The 19728-nt window shown below is 48.7% G+C and overlaps 1 protein-coding gene across 7 annotated transcripts in view; it reads left to right on the top strand.

Moving 5' to 3' along the window:
- The first annotated feature begins 9510 nt into the window (after positions 1 to 9510).
- LOC8051511 overlaps positions 9511 to 19728 on the top strand; it is a 105217-nt gene continuing 94999 nt past the window's right edge. For 4 of the 7 annotated variants that reach the window (XM_029990328.4, XM_040498628.2, XM_040498627.2 and 1 more), the window contains exon 1: positions 9565 to 9937. In XM_029990328.4, coding sequence (XP_029846188.2) covers positions 9645 to 9937 — 293 coding nt within the window. In that variant the 5' untranslated portion in view covers positions 9565 to 9644. Of the gene's footprint in view, positions 9938 to 19728 lie in introns of all 7 variants that reach the window. The other 3 variants (XM_040498631.2, XM_040498632.2, XM_040498629.2) reach the window with 3 other exon arrangements.

Here is a 19728-nt window from a genome sequence, read left to right as displayed (position 1 = left end):
CTAAAAGCGGAAACTATACATACTCTACCCGCATTGAAACAAAACGAACGCTTAACGTGTGTCAAACTGTTACGTTCGAGTTAAATTTCCCCATTAAAGTAACCAAGACGCTATGACTAAAATTGACATGTGATTCCCCTGCTAAGGAACAATCACCGATTTGCCAAGCACCGAGCCACGAAGCAGAGACAAATTGGGCGGAGAAACGCCATCCATACATCTCTTTATCGGGAAACGGCAAACACCAACTGCGTGCACCCCCTGGCAGGAAAAGTAAATGAAGAAAAAATAAAAAGCGACAAATTGCCGAAGCATGAGTCAACTCAGCTTGGTGTTTTTTGATGGTTCTGTGTGTTCGGCAATCGGTACGACACAATCAGCTTTCCCATTCCTCGCGCTACTTGGGGGAGCCTTCCGCCCTTGGCTGGCAGCGGAGACCAAAACCGCGGAGCCCGACGACCGCGGTGTCCTGCTGCAGCGCCACAAAGTTTCAAGGTCCAACTGGCTCTCGCCGAAGATGCCGGAAGTAGGTCGCCTCGGCACATTCTGGACTTCCGACAACAACGGAAGCCTGCGGAAGCATCCGGGCTGCCTAAGCACGTGCGCGGCTGCTTGGAGGAGAGGTCACCTTCCCCTCTTCGCCTGGCGCGGATCGCCCCATTGAAGCCTGTAATCACGGTGCGCTCGTGATCTAGCCGAGTGTGCGGCGATAAAACGGCGCCCTTCTGGAACCAACGGGAGCTCCGGAACGGGCGCTTAACTGGGGCTGGATTCGTCCCTTCGCGACTGGGTTGACCTTATCGGGCTATGCCACCGAATTATGTGGCCATCGGGGCTGGCCAGGCTCTCTTCTTATTCAGCTGCCTGTGTTTATTGTAATAACTCGCTGCAATGGAAGAAGTGTAGGAGAAGCTCCGTCCCCCGATTTTCCAAAAAAGGAATGGCATTTCAGCATGCGACGGAGCTCGAAATGCGATTGGACCAAGAAATGTAATGAGCGCAGGTATACAAGGACCGGAATCAGACACCAACAGCGAAGTCAAACACCAACTTTTCTCTTCCTCTTCCCTCGTCGAACGCGTGCGGATGCGAGAGCCAAACGCCAGACGCCGGCGTTCCGCGTTCGTAACGCGTTCGACGAGTGCAGTGGAGACAAAGGCTGCCTTTGTCTCCACTGCACTCGTCGAACGCGTTGAAATTCAAAAGCCAAACTCCGGACGCCGGCGTTCCGCGTTCTAATGTGTTCGGCGAGTCCAGTGGAGACAAACGCTGCAGGTTTTATGTCTCAAAGCATCCAGTGACTGTCTACTCACTAATAGATTCAACCAGAGGTCGGTGTTCTGACGTCCTCGCGCGCTCGCGTCTCCTCCTATCGCTCACTTCTGGGCGCATTGCATGGCCCTGCATGGGACGCTCTCACTTGATTTAATGACGTTTTAGCGAACGCCGACGTTTCACCGAATGGCACTTTAGAGAATAGTCGGCCGCCGCGAAGTGCCGGTTACGGGTGGGCCAAGTGGGTTCACATTTTTGTAATGAGCCGCCGCAGACTGCCGCCGCAAAGCGGCGTAAGCGAAGCGGGGGGGGGGGGGGGGGGGGGGGGGGGGGGGGGGTTTAACACGCGCCGCCATTATTCGCTAAAACGTAGATTCGCTGAAACGTCGCTGTTCCCTAAAACGTCATTCGCTCATGTACGGACCCTAGTACACTATATAGTTTCGTATCAACAGAATCTGTGCCACCGCTGAGCCTTAGCAAAGAGGATCTCTACGTCCGGGCCGAAGCTGGTCGACTCAACTCATTGACGGGGCAAGTCTGAAGCTTTTAAATGTAGCTCAAACTGTCGGTGCATGTTCATTTGCCAGTGATGAAACAGGAAGTCCTGAAAATACGCAACATGAGCTGCATGCAGGTCGCGAATATGAGCGTTGCGTGAGGCACGAGTGCGAGCGCGTGCCTTTGGAAAATCTATTTTCTGTGCAAGTGCTCCTGCTACCAACAGATTTTTGTACGATGTACGGTTCCTTGGATGGCACGTAACCTGCAAGAATCATGTTTATTTCATTGATTTTCCCGCGCTGCTCCTGACACATTAAAATGCATCGGAAAACATGACACATAAATGAGTTATATATGAATGATCATTCATTTGCAGTACAACATAATTGATACTTTATTGAAATTTAACATTAAAAAATAGTACAAGCTGCGCATCAAAAGGAAGCCTCCGGGACTGATACATTGAAGCGCTGACTAATAACGCCTAGTTCAAGTATCTACCTAGCGTCTCACGACCAAGACGCGATCAGGTGCACCCCGGGGAAGTTCCTCGCCCAATTATGTTTTCGTTCCTTTAATCGGATCAATAGTCCTCTGTGAAACTTTTAAGCCATATTCCGTCTCCCGTTTCCAGTTCCCATGCTGTTCTCGCGTACAACATAAGAAACTCGACCCTAACCCTGTTGATTTCTCTACCGCTATATAATGTTCGACAATTGAAAGACACGCATTAGCAGGTGACCGTCTCCGCAATTACTGAGGTTACACGCAAGTGGCTTTGACGTTTTATTTATTTTTATTGTGTTTCCAATACTACTAACCCCATTCGGGGTTGTTGTTGAGTGGTACAGTTTGAAATATTACAAGAAAAAAACATTATTTAACACACAATTTGCAGGTCAATATTCAACGCAAATATGGAAGTCAAGAATGAAAAATTAGTAAGTAACTTCAATACAATAGATACATCGCACTCTGAAAGACAGCATAAAATATTAGTCTATAGACTATGGTGCAATCTGGACAACTAAGTAAGGGAGAGAGATTTCAGTAGAAGAGGAATGAACAACATTTTTGAGGCAGGTGGTTCTATTCGTTAATGGTTCGGGAAATGGCCCGGGCTTTGCAAAATGGAAATTGCAGGATGGGAGATTTACATCAGTCATCCTTCCATTTCATTAACAGATAGTGAAGTTCGGTTTTTATCTTCAACATTGACGCATGTTTTAGTTAAAGGTTCATGACCAAAGACCTTTTTCCGGATTTGTTTTGTTTTTACAGTTTTGAATCCGGGATGAACTGTTGCGCGCATGAGCAAAAGGAAGTAGGGATAGGGAAAGAACCCTTTCTTGTTTCTATGTGACCTCTGAAGTTTCAATAAACTGCCAATCGTGAGTGAGCGCTTGTCTGTCGATCGTGTTTGGTCTTTCCTTTGTCCTTGACTTTTGTACGCTTTTTTAGCCAGAATGATCAAGCGGCTTTGCTTCGACGAACCTTAGCCACATCCGCCTCATGACAAAGCGGAGCTGCATTTCACGAAAAATGACGATATAAGCAGGTGCTTAAATCGCCATTTTCACGCTTGGTGGCTTTCTAAAAATATTTCCTATATGCGAAAATATGGGATGAGAAATGGTCTTCATCTCGATATATAAAGGTATATAAGTATATTCGAAATTCTGCACACTTGGAACATGTTGAAGGTGACGTTTTGGGCCCTACATCGTTTGGTAGTAGAAATGAGTAGAGTTTAATGTTGAACCGAATTGGTTCAAATTTTAAGAGGTGTAAATAAAGAGTGCTTACTCTGCCTATCGTGGCCTTTTTTTTTTCTTCATCTTATATTGAGAGTTATATTTCTTGCAATATAGGCTTCATTACAGTAAATTCTCGATCAATTTCCACGACCATTGATCGCTTTTTACGTGTGAAACTTGTAACAGGTATTAATGGGTATTCGCAACTTTCACAACCTATAGGGGATGCGACGGCGCCTATCAAAATGACTGTCATCTGGATGATCGTCCTAAAACAGTAGAAATACAAAAAACGCGCCTCGGCGCAAAGTGCACACCGCGCACGGTGAGGCTCAAAGGAACTGCTCGTCGCTCGCGACAAAGCTACGCGGACCGGCGGACCGCGGGAGACAACTTGCTTCGCGCACGGGCTTGTTCAAACTCAACGTTTTCTCGCCAGCGAGGACGAGAAAACTCCGCTGACACAGGGCCTGTCCAATCAGGACGATTATACAATTCTATTGGCCCCAGTGCCAGCGGGTCCTCCACCAATCACAGAAAGGCCACTGAACTCGTTATTTCCCTTTTCTGAGAAGAGAAACAATGCTAAACCCCTGGGGGAACTCTCCAATCGGAGCGATACTTTACTACTTTACGGGGAAAACACCCCCCACTTCGCCGCGTCAAAACAAATTGGCGCCGTGTCTTTCGAAGTTAGCGAGTAAAGCGTAATGGAGTCCAAGTGGACCCAGACCGGCGCCCCTCATCGCTAAAACATAACTGTAGCAGTCTCCCGACTGGACAAGCCGTCACTGGGAACGCGCCGTGACGACAAAGCCGGAGAGGGTGCCACTACCTCGCGGCGACGGGCAAGAATGTCTGTCTCCTTCCCGGGCCAAAGATTAAAAAGGGCTCAAGCCGCTCATCCCCCTATTATCGGGGCGAGCCGTCGGGGTGCCCCATCCGAACGGATAAAGGTCGATTACCTCAGTTTCCAGGAAACGATCAAATCCTCAAGCGATCTCTACACGCCCAACCTGAAAACTGTGCCAGGACTTCTGGACTGGCCAGCAGTTATTATAACAGAACGATCGCGACACCATTAAATGAAAGATAAAAACGCTTCAACTCATGCAGAACCCCGTACGCAAAACGGCGACTCCAGAACAACAACAAAACATATACGCTAAAAAAAAAAAAAGAATCCTGAGCATCAGCCGTACTTTTGTAGAGCCGTCCCACGGGGGCCCATGGTCGAGGTCCCCGTGAAGGACACGGGCAAACTTTGTTAAAAAAAAAAAAAAGCAACAAATATAATTCCCTTGCAAACAAGAAAAAAAGAAAAAAAAAAAAAAAAAAAAAAAAGGACGGAAGCGCATTGCCGCAGGCCTTAATTATGTCGGAGTTGTGTAGCCTCAAAATTTCTAAACTGTCCTGTTTGGACAGGCCTTTATCGGCCGCGACAAGATGCTTCGCTTTGCTGCGCGATATCACTGAAAAGCACGCGACCTTTCGGAGTCAAACGAGTGTTGTCATACCAGCGTGTTTCGGTATCGACAGATTTTCAAAACAAAATTTTACAATTAATCACTGCAACTGCGTGCTCCATCCAGGCCTTTTTAAACACAGGGTCGGCCTTCAACACTGATTGCCTCCATTTTTTCCATATAAACATGGGCCCTAAAATGTCTCATTAAAAGTAATTACTGATTTTTTGTTAATTAGTCATCTTTTAGTCGCATTTTCTCTTAAACGTAATGTCCGCCTGGCCGTATAACTCACTTGCACAGATCGCATGTGTGTAGGTTTCACGAATTTTTTTCTTTTTATTCTGTATTAAAAAAAAAAAAAAAAAAAACCTGCATGCAATATTGTTCGTAAAGAAAAATAAAAAAATATATAAACTTTTTTTCTTTTTTTTTCTTTTAAGAGTGACTGGCGCAGTTGTATGTTCCGCAACCCTGGCCACTTCTCGCGCGGACGAGCACTTGCGATTGCAAGCTTGCCTTACGCACTTCCGTGTGGATGCTGCACATGCTTCCACACCAGAGACCAGCCAGAACGGCGATGGCGCACGCTCCTCCCTCCCGCGCTCTCTCGTGCGATGCAACCTTCCTCCACCAGCATTCTCTTCGGCCCGCCCCACAAGCTCTGGAAGCCCGAAGGCGCTCTTACATATTAACCTCAAATTATCCTACGTGGCAACGGAGCAAAGTAAGGGAGATTTAACGGAATGTTAATCCACTGGCAAGCAGCCAGACATGTCGGACATCTGAAGAACACATTAAACGCACGCTAAACTCGACGCCACAGCTATCGTACTCTCGCGATCAGCTGCCAAGTCCGCCTACGTATGGCGATATTTTCAGCGCGCTGCCAGTGGGAAATGTCGTATTTTCTTGCCTTTTTTTCTTTACACCGTCGTTTAAACGCATAACCAAAGGGATTCGGCTTCTTTTGTCGCTTGCAAACAAGGTGAGATGTTTTCGCTGTGTGATGAAAGCAAACGGAGCTCGTTCGGAGCGATAAGCGAGGCCACTTGAATGCAAGGCGCTTTCTGCTGCAGCTTCCGCCCGTTGGGATTGCGTCTTGGAACGAGCGGCTGTCGTCAGCGCGGCCCTGACGTAGTATGCAGTATTCGAAGAAATGACGCCCCACCTCTCGCGCGGGACGTCATGATGCCCCTTGGAGTTAAGTTTGGCGGAAGAGCATGTCGTGCCGTTTGATAAGCAAGAGAGCACGTATAACCACAGTACGACCACGGCCCGGTTCATTCAATGTCTCTTACCGCCGTCCTCCACTGTACCTTCCAACCAGAACGGGCGAAAGTCGAAGTGAAACGCTTCCAACGAACAAGGTATACAGCGTTTGCCTCACGCTTTACTTATTTCGCTGCGATATTGAACGACGAATCGCGAGATTCTTTCAAAGCTGGTGTCTTTCCCGGCGCTGCTTTCGTCACGCTGCCACGTACAACTGAAAGGCATGCACTGCACGTCACGCGTTTTGACTAGCCGTCCGTTTATAGAAGATGCGAGGGTCCTTAAGACGGCCCCATAATTTCGTCTCGATAAGAGAATGCCATTACAGCAGCGAAGAAGGCACCAACTCGCGCGACTTGAAATGACTTGACGAAAGAGACCAGGGAATGCAAGGTCCGGTCCCAAACGAGTCGCCGTCTCTTAACTACATGGTGGCCGTTGGATGCGTACCTCCACATCCTTCGATCACGCGTCTTGTAATCGTCGGAGCACGCTTGTTAGATGCATTCCGACCTGTTGCGATGCCTTACAACAATGGCTCTAACGGCCGTCAGTAACCGATATCAATGCGGGACCAAAGGGACCATCACCGGCATTCTGATCGGCAAAAGACGGGAACACGAGGCGGCGATTCCGGAATCGGAGCAAGCACGATGCCGGCCACTAAATGCGGACGCAGTCCTCGAACAAGCCAAAGAATCGAACGGCCATTACGAAACAAAATTTATTTCAGGAAGGCCCCTTTGCTTCCTGCACGGCTAGCTCCGGTGGAAAGACGTTGCGGCTCGGTCGGCCCGGAGGCACGACTAGAACGATGTGCGACCTACTTTCGAGCTCCTCAAACGACCATTAATATCTCGGGCGCGTTCCCCGCGCATCGCCCGCGCCCTTTCCAGTGTCTTCTTACCGATGGCCAGAGAGTATCACCGGGTCTTCCGGCGATTGTCAAAGAGTAGACGGCGTCGTTTTTCTTTTTGTCTATCCGCGAGTTGCTTTTTCGAATGGATGGGTCCTGCATGACTGCGGCGTGCATCGGCAAGTTGGAATGTTCACAACTTTTCTTTGGAGCTCGCATCCGATAGTTAGCGTCGCGATGCAGACGACACTTAGCAACTTCGCGTTGCTTTTGAGAGACCACGGAGGCAAGGCAAGGTCCCATTGTTCGGACGATCTTTATGCCTACGGCGGCATATATACATATTCAGCTTTGTTCCTTGGCATTGTTTGATCTCCACAGATAGATTTGCAGGCGTATCGACTGTCCTGCGTTTCTCTAATGCCCAAATTGAATATCTAGCAGATGTTCCATCGCAGGAGCCTTAACGAACGCCAATTTCTCCATTTAATCGCCGCGCAGGGACGCCATCGAGCACACTTCCTTTCCAGATCGTTACAGTGGCATCCAAAAAGCCCTTAACGTATGCACCGCGTGCAGAGACGTTCGCCGAGGTCGGCTACTTCGTTATCTCCAGACTTGGGACGGCGCAGTTAAAGTAAAGACGTCCAGGTGACAGTGTCGAGGACATCCCGTTAGCAAGAAGTGGAAAACACCCAAAAGAAAAGCCCCGGGAAACCACATGTAGATCACGTCCCGACTCGCGACTCAGCAATAAGAGCGAGGTTCGTATCCGGGGCGGGCGCCATGCGTGCGACATACTCGCGGATGGAGGCACGCCGCGGGGCCGATAAGGGTTGAACATACATATCCGTCCAAGTACAGATACGCTTCCTCAAACGTCTTGAAGATAAAACTGCGGCGCAGCGTTGCCATCGACAGTCATTCTTGCTCGGCGGTGATAAAGCGCGGGCATTCGCCCAGCTGGTTCGCCGCAGTGCTGCCGCTCACGGCGCTCGGAGTCTCGCAGCTCCTGTAGCCTAGAGAACCTCGCGGTGCGTGGGCCGCCCTTCTCGACTCTCCCGGTCCACGCCGCGTCACTGCCGTAGCGACGTCCGCGCATCTCTCACGCTGGCTGCAGCCATTGCGCTCGTTTGTCTCACGAGGACCTTCTCACGTTCCGCTCAGGGCTGCGCCTGTATAGCGGTGAATTCGCAAGCGGCGATCGGGAGTGCTTTGGTCACGTGAAATGCAACCTAAAAATGAAGCGTTCCATCGAAAAAAAAATAATAATAAATTATTTTTTTGTATTCTTTCATTCGTGCAACCATTAAAAAAGATACTTAATATATATTTGAAATATTGGATCGATAGTTAAGCTTGTGGGTGTTCACTCAATGGTTGTGCCACGTAAGCTATTGCATAGTTTCAAATACTGCTACCACCGCTATTAACTACAAGATAGCACATTACTGCTTTTTTCTTTTGGTCCCCCATCGTTATCAATGGAAATGAAATTAACATATTATATCAAACACGACACAAGCCGATGTAAAATATAAGTCCCCAATTCAGCATATTGCCGTCTTGAACTTAAACATCAGAGCTGAGCGCTAACGAAGTCATGAAGTCACATGTAATATTGTAACACATCTCACTATGCCACTGCTTCTTCTGCTGTTCTTTCTACACAGGAGCTTTATGACGGAATCAGTTATCGAAGAGATATTTTGCATTTGTGGTGTGTCATTAATTTACAGTGCGTTCGGAAAACTTAATATTAACTTCAGTTTATTGCGTTGCGTTATTGCGAACTAAGGGTGACGTCTAATAATGCGCGAGCGAAGCCTAAGCCACTGGCGAGCACGAGCATGCTGCCCTGAACGACGCTTTCACTGCACGAGCACACGTGCTCGGCAAGGGGCGCTGAAAACCGGAGCTCGCTTTTGTTGCCACGGGAATTTAGTTTGCTGCCTGTGGGGAAAGCATGGTTCGCCCCAACTTGCCCCACGCGCGAAACAGAGTTCTTTGTTCCCTGGTGTGTGTGTGCGTGAAAGAGAATGAGGGACAAGGCGGACGTTTTGTGGCACTCACGCCGCTCTTGCGCCACAACGACGCTGGTGCACGTAGTGGAAATGAGCACCGTTGCAGCAGCGTTGCATTTTGGTTCCAACTTACTGTAGCACCCGACAAAAAAAAAAAAAAAAAAAAAAAACTTCTGGTGTATTGAGCGTGCGTAAATAAACGAGGAAGAAAAAAAGAAAAAATAACAGAACGGAAACGTGAGGGAATGCGCGCAATGAACCCTCTCGACATCTCGGAGCGCTCGGCGGAAACCTTGGAAGTTGGCGCCCGCAGCGCCAACGTTTCCTATGGCGGCCGCCGGATCCGCTTCTGCGAGCGCGGCGGGTGACGCGCGTGGCGCACTGACTCTCCTCCGGCGTCGCTTGCTGTTTGTCGCCGGTGGGCGCAGCAGACGGGCTGCGTGCGTCTTGTGGCCGAATGATTGAATCGGAACGTCCACAGGGTTGAATGCATCGCCCTGACAGGCTTCCTGTTACGAGCAGCTACCACAGCGAGCGGCTGGCATGTGACAGCTCGACGGCGAGCCGGAGAAGCATGAGCGGCGAAAAGTTCCCCGACATCCGGACGGTGGTAGGGATCCAGTACTTCTCCGATGTCTCGTGTCCGACCAAGTGTCAGGCCATGGTCCTCGGGGCCGTGGTCCTGGAGAACGTGACCATCAGTGCCGACGAACTGCGGCGCATCATGTGCGATCAGCTGCCGTCGCTGCCCACCCACTTTACTTTCGTCACCAAAGAACGGTAAGTGGGGTTCTGATCTTCCGCATCGTTAGCATCGTGATGTAGGTTCGTGTATTTGAAGAGATTCAATTCACTTGGACCCTGGCATTAGTTTCTCTCGCGTCTCTGTCCCAAGTCGACATGTTCGGACCTATCGCTGCTCCGAGCACGACTGCCTGGGGCGGCGCTTGCTTTTCGTGATACGTGAAAACCTATCCAAAAAAGTGTGTGTGTCTGTGTGTGTGCGCGCGCGCGCGTAATGCTTTTTTTTTTTTTTAATTTTGGTTTTAATTTTTTGGTTTGACTGTCGCGTGCTAAGCGAGAGAGAGAGACGCAAAGGGGTTTTCGATCGCGTGCTGTCAGAACCGGCCGCGTCGCGGCAAGGGGCCTCTGGGCCTTCGGTGAGCAGTGAGAGTAACCGGTTGGAACACTCGCACTGCTTATCGTGAAAGTGAAACCCAATCGGTGCGGTTGTTCGTACCACCCTCACGTTGCCTCATACAGACAACCTGACGCGGTGCTCTTGCTTGGGCCGGGCTTACTAACGGTACACACATCACGGGATGCTTAATTGTTTAGAAGAAAATATAATATATCGAGACAAAATAAAAAGTTCATATTTGCAAATGTACGAGCTTGCCGTTAATTTGCGGAGCGGAAAACTATTTGCGGCAGGGCCGATCTAAAAAAAAACACACCGTGAGATCAAAAAGAAAAACAAAAAGGATGGTACAGGTAACGCAACGACGTCGCGTCTACCTGCGCCCAAAGCCGAGCTCGTCGGCGGATCCGGGCGGCGATGTATTGTGCCTTGCGACCTTGACCAGAGAACGTGCAGGCAAGCAAGCAGACAGGACTGCCGCGTTGCGCGGCGGGTATAATGACGGATGCACGGCATGCGCTTTGGGCACGCCGAAACGCGCGCTTGCGAGCTCCACGGCGGCGCTGCCGGTGCAGTAGCGGCGGAGAAAGTTCAGTCACCGTTTTGACGGGAAGCGCTCCTCGGCGGCGATTGGCGCGCCAGTGGATGGTCCGTTTGTCCGTCTTGTTCGGCGCCCCGGGCAGGACGGGTGCGCGCGGCCTGTTCGGCAAGCACGCAGACGGTCTTCCAACTCGGTATCTCGGAATCTTCGTAGCGGTCAGTTGCGGACGTCTCTGACCGAGAGCGACCGAGCTATGGCGGGAATGTGATGCGCTTTGCGCTTCGAAGGGCAGTGAGAAAGGGCTCGAGGTCTCGTTTTTGCCACGAGTATATCATTAGAGTGCGCGGTTCCCCCCAGACACGGTATACCACCAGGCTAGCAGTCGAGCGGCACCGGCTAAATGCCTCATCTGCACCGGAGAGGTCAGACGGCCGCTGTCCAAAACATTCGTACAACAAATTACTTTTTTACTGTAGGTGCCGTCCAGATGTCTATAGTGCAGATCGGTGGTCTTTGCCGGAGGAACAAAGGCCGCTGGATCTCAAGGACCGAAAGCCAACCTAAAATCGCACAAAATTCGGGACATGCCAACATCGTTCCACGCTTTTCGAAAAACGCGGGTATTTACGGCACAGAAATAATTACGTCGCGCGCGGTTCATAAAAAAAGAAAAAAAAAGAAAAGAAAAGTTAAGTGAGTGGGGAAACGTTTTTGGATACTTTGTAGGGTATCAAAGAAACGATTAAAATCAACGGCATCTTCCGATTTTCGTGTGTTCCGGATTTCGCATGTCCCAAATTTCATGTCGTTTTCTTTTTTCTTTTTTTTCGCACGTGTGTTTTAGGTTTTCTTCTCTAAAAGGCACTGAAAAATCAGCGACTAGGTCGAGGCACTAACCCCGTTTACTGGATTCTTTTTGCCCCCTGCTTTGTAGCTTGTATTTGAAGAAGTGTGACTGCGTGATCTGAATCGTCTTCCATACAGATGGTAATACGCTTTTTTTTTTTTTTTATTTGTGGTGCTCTATTCCAACATTCCAACAAACTTGAAGATATTCTGCAGAGCAGGACGGTAGAAGTGACTTGGGACCTTACTCGACGATCTGTAACTCCGTGCAATCTTAACATCGTGGCTGGGAGAGTCGTTCTTTTGAAGATGGATGTTACACACGACGTTCAGGACGGTGCTACGGGAAAAAGGATTACGCAACTTGCGCAACAGAGACCCACTTGAGCCGCAATCTTGCGAATCAATTCGAGCTCGCGTGATACCGGCCTAATTTCTCGAAAGATTAACAGGAAAATGTCGGTCCTCGTTGCAACGAGCTCGCCCAACTGAGAAGCCTAAGCAAAAATATCAACAACAAGAAAGTGCTCGAAGTTGACTGTGAGGAAGGTATCATTTACCCATTGGCAGGTCGATGGTCTCCAGTGTAGTCTTCTGTACATTGTCCGCTGTCTTTATCTTTTGTCTACCGAAATAACCAAAGGCTCGATGGTGTCGGAGGGTTTTCCCAGCTCGTCAACACAATTTCCCGCAAAGTCGATTTATTTTTTTCTTAGTTTGACTGTGTCGCCGAGGTCGACGCCTGTGAAAGGAACACAAAGCGCCTTTCGAGCTAACATGCCGAGCGGCTGTAGATTGTGCGCCTTTCACGTCGCGTTGTTATTGAGACCGCTGGCCACGTGCCACCAACGCGTGTGTTTACTCACTGTAGGCGGTCTGTACTCTCGCTTTAAAGGGATCAGCAAACGATATCGGGTTGGAATGTTTATTACTTTGCAAGGGCGTACTGGTCCTAGTCTGGCGCAAGTATACTCGCACAGATCGCCACTGGTTTAGAAGCTTCTTTGTCGCGGTGAAATTGCGAGGATAAAAGGGGACTACTTCTTCGAGTCTTGCCTTCGCAAAGCTCGATGACGTAAGTGATGGATAGAAATCACCCACCTGACGGCGCTCGGGCGCGGCTCAGAAATTGGACACGAGAACTGCGTGAGCACTCGACTTCGGCTCGGAAATGTCAATGCCGATCGGCGGACACTAGTGGCTCGTGTCCAACCACTGCGGTGCTGAGAATAGCCGAACTCTAACAATGCCTGGAGCTCAGCACGGGTTTTCTACTTTGCCGACCCCAGCGCGTAGATATGATTAACGTTGTTGTCATAGGATACGTGACCGCTTGTTCTGGCTCCGAGTTCAGGCGATGAACGATGGTCACATTTCTCGGATTTTTTTTTGGCGACTGCCATTGCCTAGAAAGGAAACTTATGGCAAGTTTGTTCAGTTATTAACGTTTAGTGAATCTAAGTAGTACTTAGCGAAAGTAGAAAAATCGTTTCATGGCGTCTTTAAGTGCCAGCGTAGCAAAAGCTCCAAGAGCGATCTCCGGGCTTTCAAGGGATGCTGAACCAAACTTTTCAGTTTTTATAATGAGTGACGCACGATCTTTCCCCGGGCCAGCAGCCGCCGGTGTGCGCGAGCACACGCAACGAAATTGACGTCAGAGTCCTCCATTCCCGGTTAAGATGACAGTGAAATATGTGGACTCCGAGGAAAAGGAGAAGGAAGGCAGGCTTTTCATCTTCAGTGGGGTCTGGCATAAAAAATAGGCGATCAATAGACCGATCTCACCAGCCAGTTTGACTACGCCATGCACCGCTGCCGCGCATCGAGGGAACTTTAGTGGTTCTGCACGTGCGACAACCTCGCTGGAGCTCTGCGCGTGTATAGAGCATGAGACGGCACGAGCCCTTTCGTGCACTGCCGTCTGCCTCCTGCGAACTAAAGTTAGGGCGGCGTCACGCATGCGCCAAACACTTGGTGAGACCGGTGTATTGGTCTAAGAAGCACGTAGCTTTCACCCGTGCGCCACATATTATGGACACTAAAATGTTTGGTTCAGTATCCCTTTCAGCGTCCCTGCCGAGCACGTGCCCTCGTATACAGTGCAGACATCGTTAAGGCGCAACATGCTTCTAGCTTCGGCTTCGCTCGCACACAAAGTGAAACAAACTAGAATATAGTGCGGCGGCGTCAAACGCAATAAAGACCGGCCACGGTGGCGATGTCTGCGGAAGCCATCCCGTATATTTGTTTATTTGTTTGGCGATGCGCACTTTTAAAGGGGTACGGAAACCAAATTTTAGACCCCATCTCTTTGCTTGAACATAAGGAGGGTTAAAATGGGACTTCACCGATACCAATATTCCGTAGGATAACGCGAGAAAACGAATTTTAAACTGAATAAAACGATAACCAAAAACCACCTCGTGGATGTCTGTGAAGCTTCGATGGAATGTCGTGACGACAACATGCCCGTAAGAGCAGCGCCACAACAGGAAGTACGGACACTCATAGGCATTACTTAGGCCTGAACGTAGTACCAAGGCGCTTTGGTGAAGAAAGCAACAGCAGAGTTGGCCACCGTTCGTTTTAGTACCGGGTGGTCTTTCCGGCAACGCTTCTTTGGGGTGGTTTGGAGATTGTGTACGTGCGATGCAATATTCACGCTACGAAATGTCTGTTTAAACGGGCCCGCATGCCCACCTTTCCTGATCACGAGATAGCCGCCTTCGTCGACCGCAACTGATAACGAACTCGATCGCTAAGAAGTCGACACAACTACCGTCGTGGCTGAAAGGCGACGGCCCGTACGGCTCTGCAAAGCGGCGCGCATGTAAACAAATCCCTGCAGCGCTTTTCGGGGATGCGGGAGGGAGCCAACGTCCAGGAAGATGCGTTTGAAGTAAAAGAGTGTCAGCAAGATCCACGTAAATACCTGTTCGCACTGGGAGCAGAACCGCACTGGCATTGCGTTCTTGGTAACCGCTTCGGGAACGTCCTTTAACAACCGATTTTATGAACCGCTGGGCCTCTAGACAATCGCAACTCGATGCTGACGAGACGCTCGGCAGAGAAAGACTGCCGGCATTGAGTCGCTCCCAAAAACTGCTCTAACGTATCATGTCGAAATAAAATGGACATTTAAAAAAAGTGTACGTACCCAAGTTGCGAAGGCAATTCATATGGCATTTATTTGAGCTCTATAACACACACCCACACACACACACAAAAAAAGGAGATTGAATCGAGGAGAGTGTCTCATCTCGACGAGATCGTTCGTCACCGCTGCATCTGAAAACACGCTAGGTACGACGAGGGGAAAGACTGGCCTTCTTACCCCAAATTAGAGGTCAGGGTTCAAACTATTCATTCGAGGAGGGTCCACAGAGGTCGCGTGGGCGTATTCCATTCATCAAGCCAGCCGATCGTGTGCAGATAGTCTTGCCCCGGATAGTCGAAGTGTTTTGCTAAGCCTAGCGTCTGTGGTGGTCGCTTGGTCGGTGGGTCCTTGTCGTTGCAGCTTTTTCAGGTATCCGTGGTTCTAGCGTTCGTCTCCGCCACGGCGTTCAGTTTCAATTATTTTTTTTCTTCTTCTTTTCGTTCGTTGGGACGTGCACAGAGAGCACATAGAAATGCACGTTGGTCGTTGCGACGACGTAAGCGAGCGATGTAGCCGGCGTTGTAAATTTGATCATAAAAAGTGCGTAAAGCTTTGTAGCTGTCGTAGGCGTGGTCGTAGGATCTCATCGTGCGAAAAACTTGCGATAATTTCGCTTCGTGAATACGGCACTTAGGTTTTGCTGTAAGATCGTTTTGTGAATAAGCTGTTACCTGTTGCGGACGACGAAGACAAGACAGACGGGTCGTACAAATACGACTCTAGGCAGAATCGCTTCTCGGCCATCATGGCCTGGTGATGTAGCGGCGTGGCGGCATCTTCGTCCTTATTAATGTCATTTACCCACCGCTCTCGTCGCGTTGGTCGGCGACCATTTCACTCGAAGCCGCTCCGCCGGCTCCGCAGTATGCTACTACAGCCCTCGGGTACTTCGACTGTGCGAGATTGTTAAGGCGCGTTCACACTCTTGCAACCGAGTACGACCGAGAAAGACTTCTTGAGACCGGATGCGCTGAGCGGAGCTGGTCCTAAGAGATCGCAAGAGGCTTAAAAACCGGTTTGGTCTCTCTCGGTCGTACTCGGTTGCAAGAGTGTGAACGGGCCTTAACACGCTGACGCCACCAAGTGGTAAGACTCGTAACTACGGTACGCTTGACCCTCCGAGGCATGATGACGTCAAGACCGCACCGGATCTCCCGAGATGCATCGCGCTCTTCGACGGCTGATTTTGAAGCGCTCGCCGAAATCCAGGCATTTAGAACGAAAAATACAGCCATCCGCTTGAAATATGACTATGCGATTATCAATTACAGGTTAATCTGATTCCATTTGACTTATCTCTAGGTGTTTCCTGTATATTTTAAGTTTCGATTCAGTATCCCTTTAAAGAAAAAAAAAACAGTATATATATATATATATATAATATAGGAATGAGTCAAGATTGACAAGTGCAGCCGTGAACATGTGGGAGAAGGTGATTATTGAATTTGAATTTATTGCATTAAAGTTAAGGAAAGGTAAAGAGAGCTGGCAAAATTAATGCAATAAATTCAATAATCACTTTCTCCCCTTTTCGTTCACTATATATGTATTTTTTTCTTATATATTCAGCGAAAATTTGAAAACACAGCGGACTATTTCGTACCTCCTTCCCTTCGTAAGCTCTCTGCCTTTTCGCTGTGATACATCCGCGGTCCCAAAAGCGCGTCATCGTGTCCAAGCGCACGTCACACGGCACCGGACCTCACTTAATCCCTTCACCCCTAAGCTGACATTGTGATGGAAGCTACGCGCTTGCTGGACCAATCAGCCGCCTCCCTTTCATCAGCTGACCTCATTTTCTGCGCGTGGGTATCCGCGAAGGAGCGTTATCACGTGGCAAGTCTGGCTGGCCCAACGAGCACGTAGCTTCCACAGCACTGTCCGCTTCGGGGTGAACGGGTTGGGGAAAGCAACCTTTGTCTGAATTTTGAGCGACGGGCCAATCTTCTAGGGGGACAATGGCTCTGTCCGGGTAGTCAAACCAGATTCCGAGCAAGAGGGGCCTCCCCCCTTTTCGTCTTCTTGAACTGTTTGGTGGAATGCGGGATTTATGAGTTGAGGAGGAAAGCTAAACAGGAAAAAGTTGGTAAAAAGCTAAAAAGAAGAAAAAAAAAAAGCTTTTAAATGGGTGCAAAAAAAAAAAAAAAAGTAAGCCGTGCGTCTACTTTCCCGCACAACACTCGGAGAGCCAATTACCGCAACTTGCGGAGGCAGCTCGCGAATGACGATGCCAAAACATATGTTTAGACAAAAAAAAAAAAACAAAAAAAAACGCAGTCTGAGTTGTGACATTAAGCAATGGAGGCGTGACGTTCTGCATTGCTTAATGTCACACCTCAGAGTGCGTCTTTTGGTCTAAACAGATGTTTCGGGGCATCGTCATTCTCTGAGCTGCCTCCGCAAGTTGCGGTGATTGGCTCTCCGAGTGTTGTGCGGGAAAGTAGACGCACGGGCTTTTTTTTCAGTGTGGATGAAACAGAAATGACGTGGAATCGAAGACTAGTTGTATGAGTGAAGAAAATAATGCCTGGAGAAAGGGAACAAGTGGGACAAAGGACAAACAAAAGGGACAAAGGTCAAACAAAAATCTCCAGACACAGCTATGTGACTGGAGCGCGACCGAAAATATCCGCCTGGTCCGGGTATCGAACCCGGGACCTCTACGCTGAGTAGCGGCTTGAGGACGGCATTGATGAATATCGAAGATTCCTTCGGGTGCCTCGCAACAGCGCGAGCCACAAGTTAGGCGATCCCGATGCCATTGCCGATATTCCACTGACAAAAATCTGTGAAGTTGCCAGACACGCGAACAAAATACCGCCAATTACGAAGAGCACTGCCCTCCCACGCCAAGGCGGGGAGGGGAGTGTTTGTGCAGCCCGTCCTAAAGCTACCCCCATCCCCCTGGGATGTCAACGCGGCGCCGTTCAAAGGCGGGACGTTGGTACCACGTGACGCGTATCCCGGGAAGCAAAGGGAGGGAGTTCTCCCTCGTATCTCTGGGTACACGGCCGAACGGGTGCCCATATATCTTTGACTTCACTGCTGCAGAAATAGTCGTATGATAGGATTAATGCCATATCCTGCCAACGTATCGGTCGTAAGTAGGGTTCGGTGTCTTCCGGGTTAATTTTTTTCTGTAATTAAACAAAAAAAATGTGGAGTTTTTTTTTTTTTTTTTTTTTTTTTTCTTTTTCAGGAATTTAGGGTTTAACGGAGTTCATTTAAGTCAGATTTCCTACCTTTCGACATTCGGTGTGTTACCAATTTTCCGAAGTTCAAAATAGAAATAAAGGTAATATCCTGACACAAACGTACCTTATGTTCATAAGAACTCACCTGTATCTAGTGATATTATTCCTTCAGCTGGATTTGGCGTTGATACCCTTTTGCCGTCGGCAGTGATAACTGTCCCACGACAACGCTTACAAACAAGAGTTGGTTCAGTAAACGTCGCTGCTTTAAAAGTAGCTCCTGGACGTAGTCACTGGGAAGCTCGTTTTCCTTCCATCCACCACTGCACCCCGCTGCCGCGCGGTGTGGTGAAGGGGGTCATATGCAAGCAATTCAGATGCCCCACCCCCACTTAAAAACTCGACGGGTTCGTTGCTTTCGCTGTTATAAAAACACAGCCCTCCTTCCTATCAGTGCCACGGAGTATTTCAAACTGGAAACCGAAGCAGTGGCTTTTGTCGTGACCCAGAAGTACAATGACCCGTTGTACTGACCGGAGTTGGACTGGAGGAGGGGCAAACCCCATTTTGACAATAGTGCGAGATTTGTAAGAAAGGCCCCGTGCTCTGAAAAATTAATTGTAAAATGCCGTTTTTTTATTGATTTTTTTATATGTATATGTATATATATGGTGATCGCGAAATTCGTTGTTTTGTGCCCCGCTCGCGTACCCTCTGCTGGATTGTCGCACGTGCAGAAAGACGAAAGTTCCCTCGATGGATCGCTGTTGTGGTGGCGTAGCGAAACTGGCTGGTGAGATAGGTCTCCTAAAAAAAGAATTTATTGACGATTTTTTTTTTTTTAATTGCTTTTTCGGATTTATTTCAAAACACAGAACCTTAGTGATAACTCATACTTATAAAGCATAGCTGAGCGCTTTGAGTGCGCTGTGCAGCATCTCAAAACGTATAGAACTTCTCGTCTCCATTGTCTGCATTTATGATACTTTTGGACTACTTTTTCCATAGAGCAATCGACCGTTTCATTGGGTTACTTTCAGAAGCAATGCTTTCGCTTTATTACCCTTCGTTTGGGAGTCCACCGCGATCGCTATTTCGTTGTTGGTTGTATGTGGGTGATACAATTCCCTACGTGTCACTAAATTCTTTTGGGCACGTTGACAGCACGCATGCATGACCCGGCAGGCAGACGTCGTCTGGACTTTTTATTCGGCAAATGACAATAGGGAACCTTCTGCTCGAGAATGGCATTGTCTTCATTGTATGCGCGTATACAAGATGCGACGTCGAGTCTCTAGGATCACGTCCGGAATTCCTCGATTACTTAGGAAAGGATCGTTCAAGTCGTTACTTTGGGAGTCGGGTCGCATGCAGCATGTAGCACAGGGATAACACATTGATAACACGCGTGTTATCGACTAGAAGATACGAAAGAAACTATTCGTTATGGCTATCCGGTATAGTATCGATAGTAGTCTCGATTCTTTCTTTCGCGCAAGTTCCTTTTTTTTTTTTTTTTGTCTTCAGACGACAGATCTGGGACAAGTATCTGTCGTTCGTTGGTTTGTCTATGTATTGCAATCTAGCCCCGTTTGCGTCACCGTCAACTTTTTTTTTTTTTTTTTTTTTGACGTAAAGGATAGGGGTGAAATGATTCATTTACTGTAAGTGTTTGCATTATAGAAGTGTCAC

This window comes from Ixodes scapularis, unplaced genomic scaffold (assembly GCF_016920785.2).
Source record: "Ixodes scapularis isolate PalLabHiFi unplaced genomic scaffold, ASM1692078v2 PGA_scaffold9__187_contigs__length_104089568, whole genome shotgun sequence".
Taxonomy (NCBI): Eukaryota; Metazoa; Arthropoda; class Arachnida; order Ixodida; family Ixodidae; genus Ixodes; species Ixodes scapularis.
The sequence above is the reverse complement of the archived record's forward strand: the minus strand, read 5'-3'. Positions and strand labels throughout refer to the sequence as shown.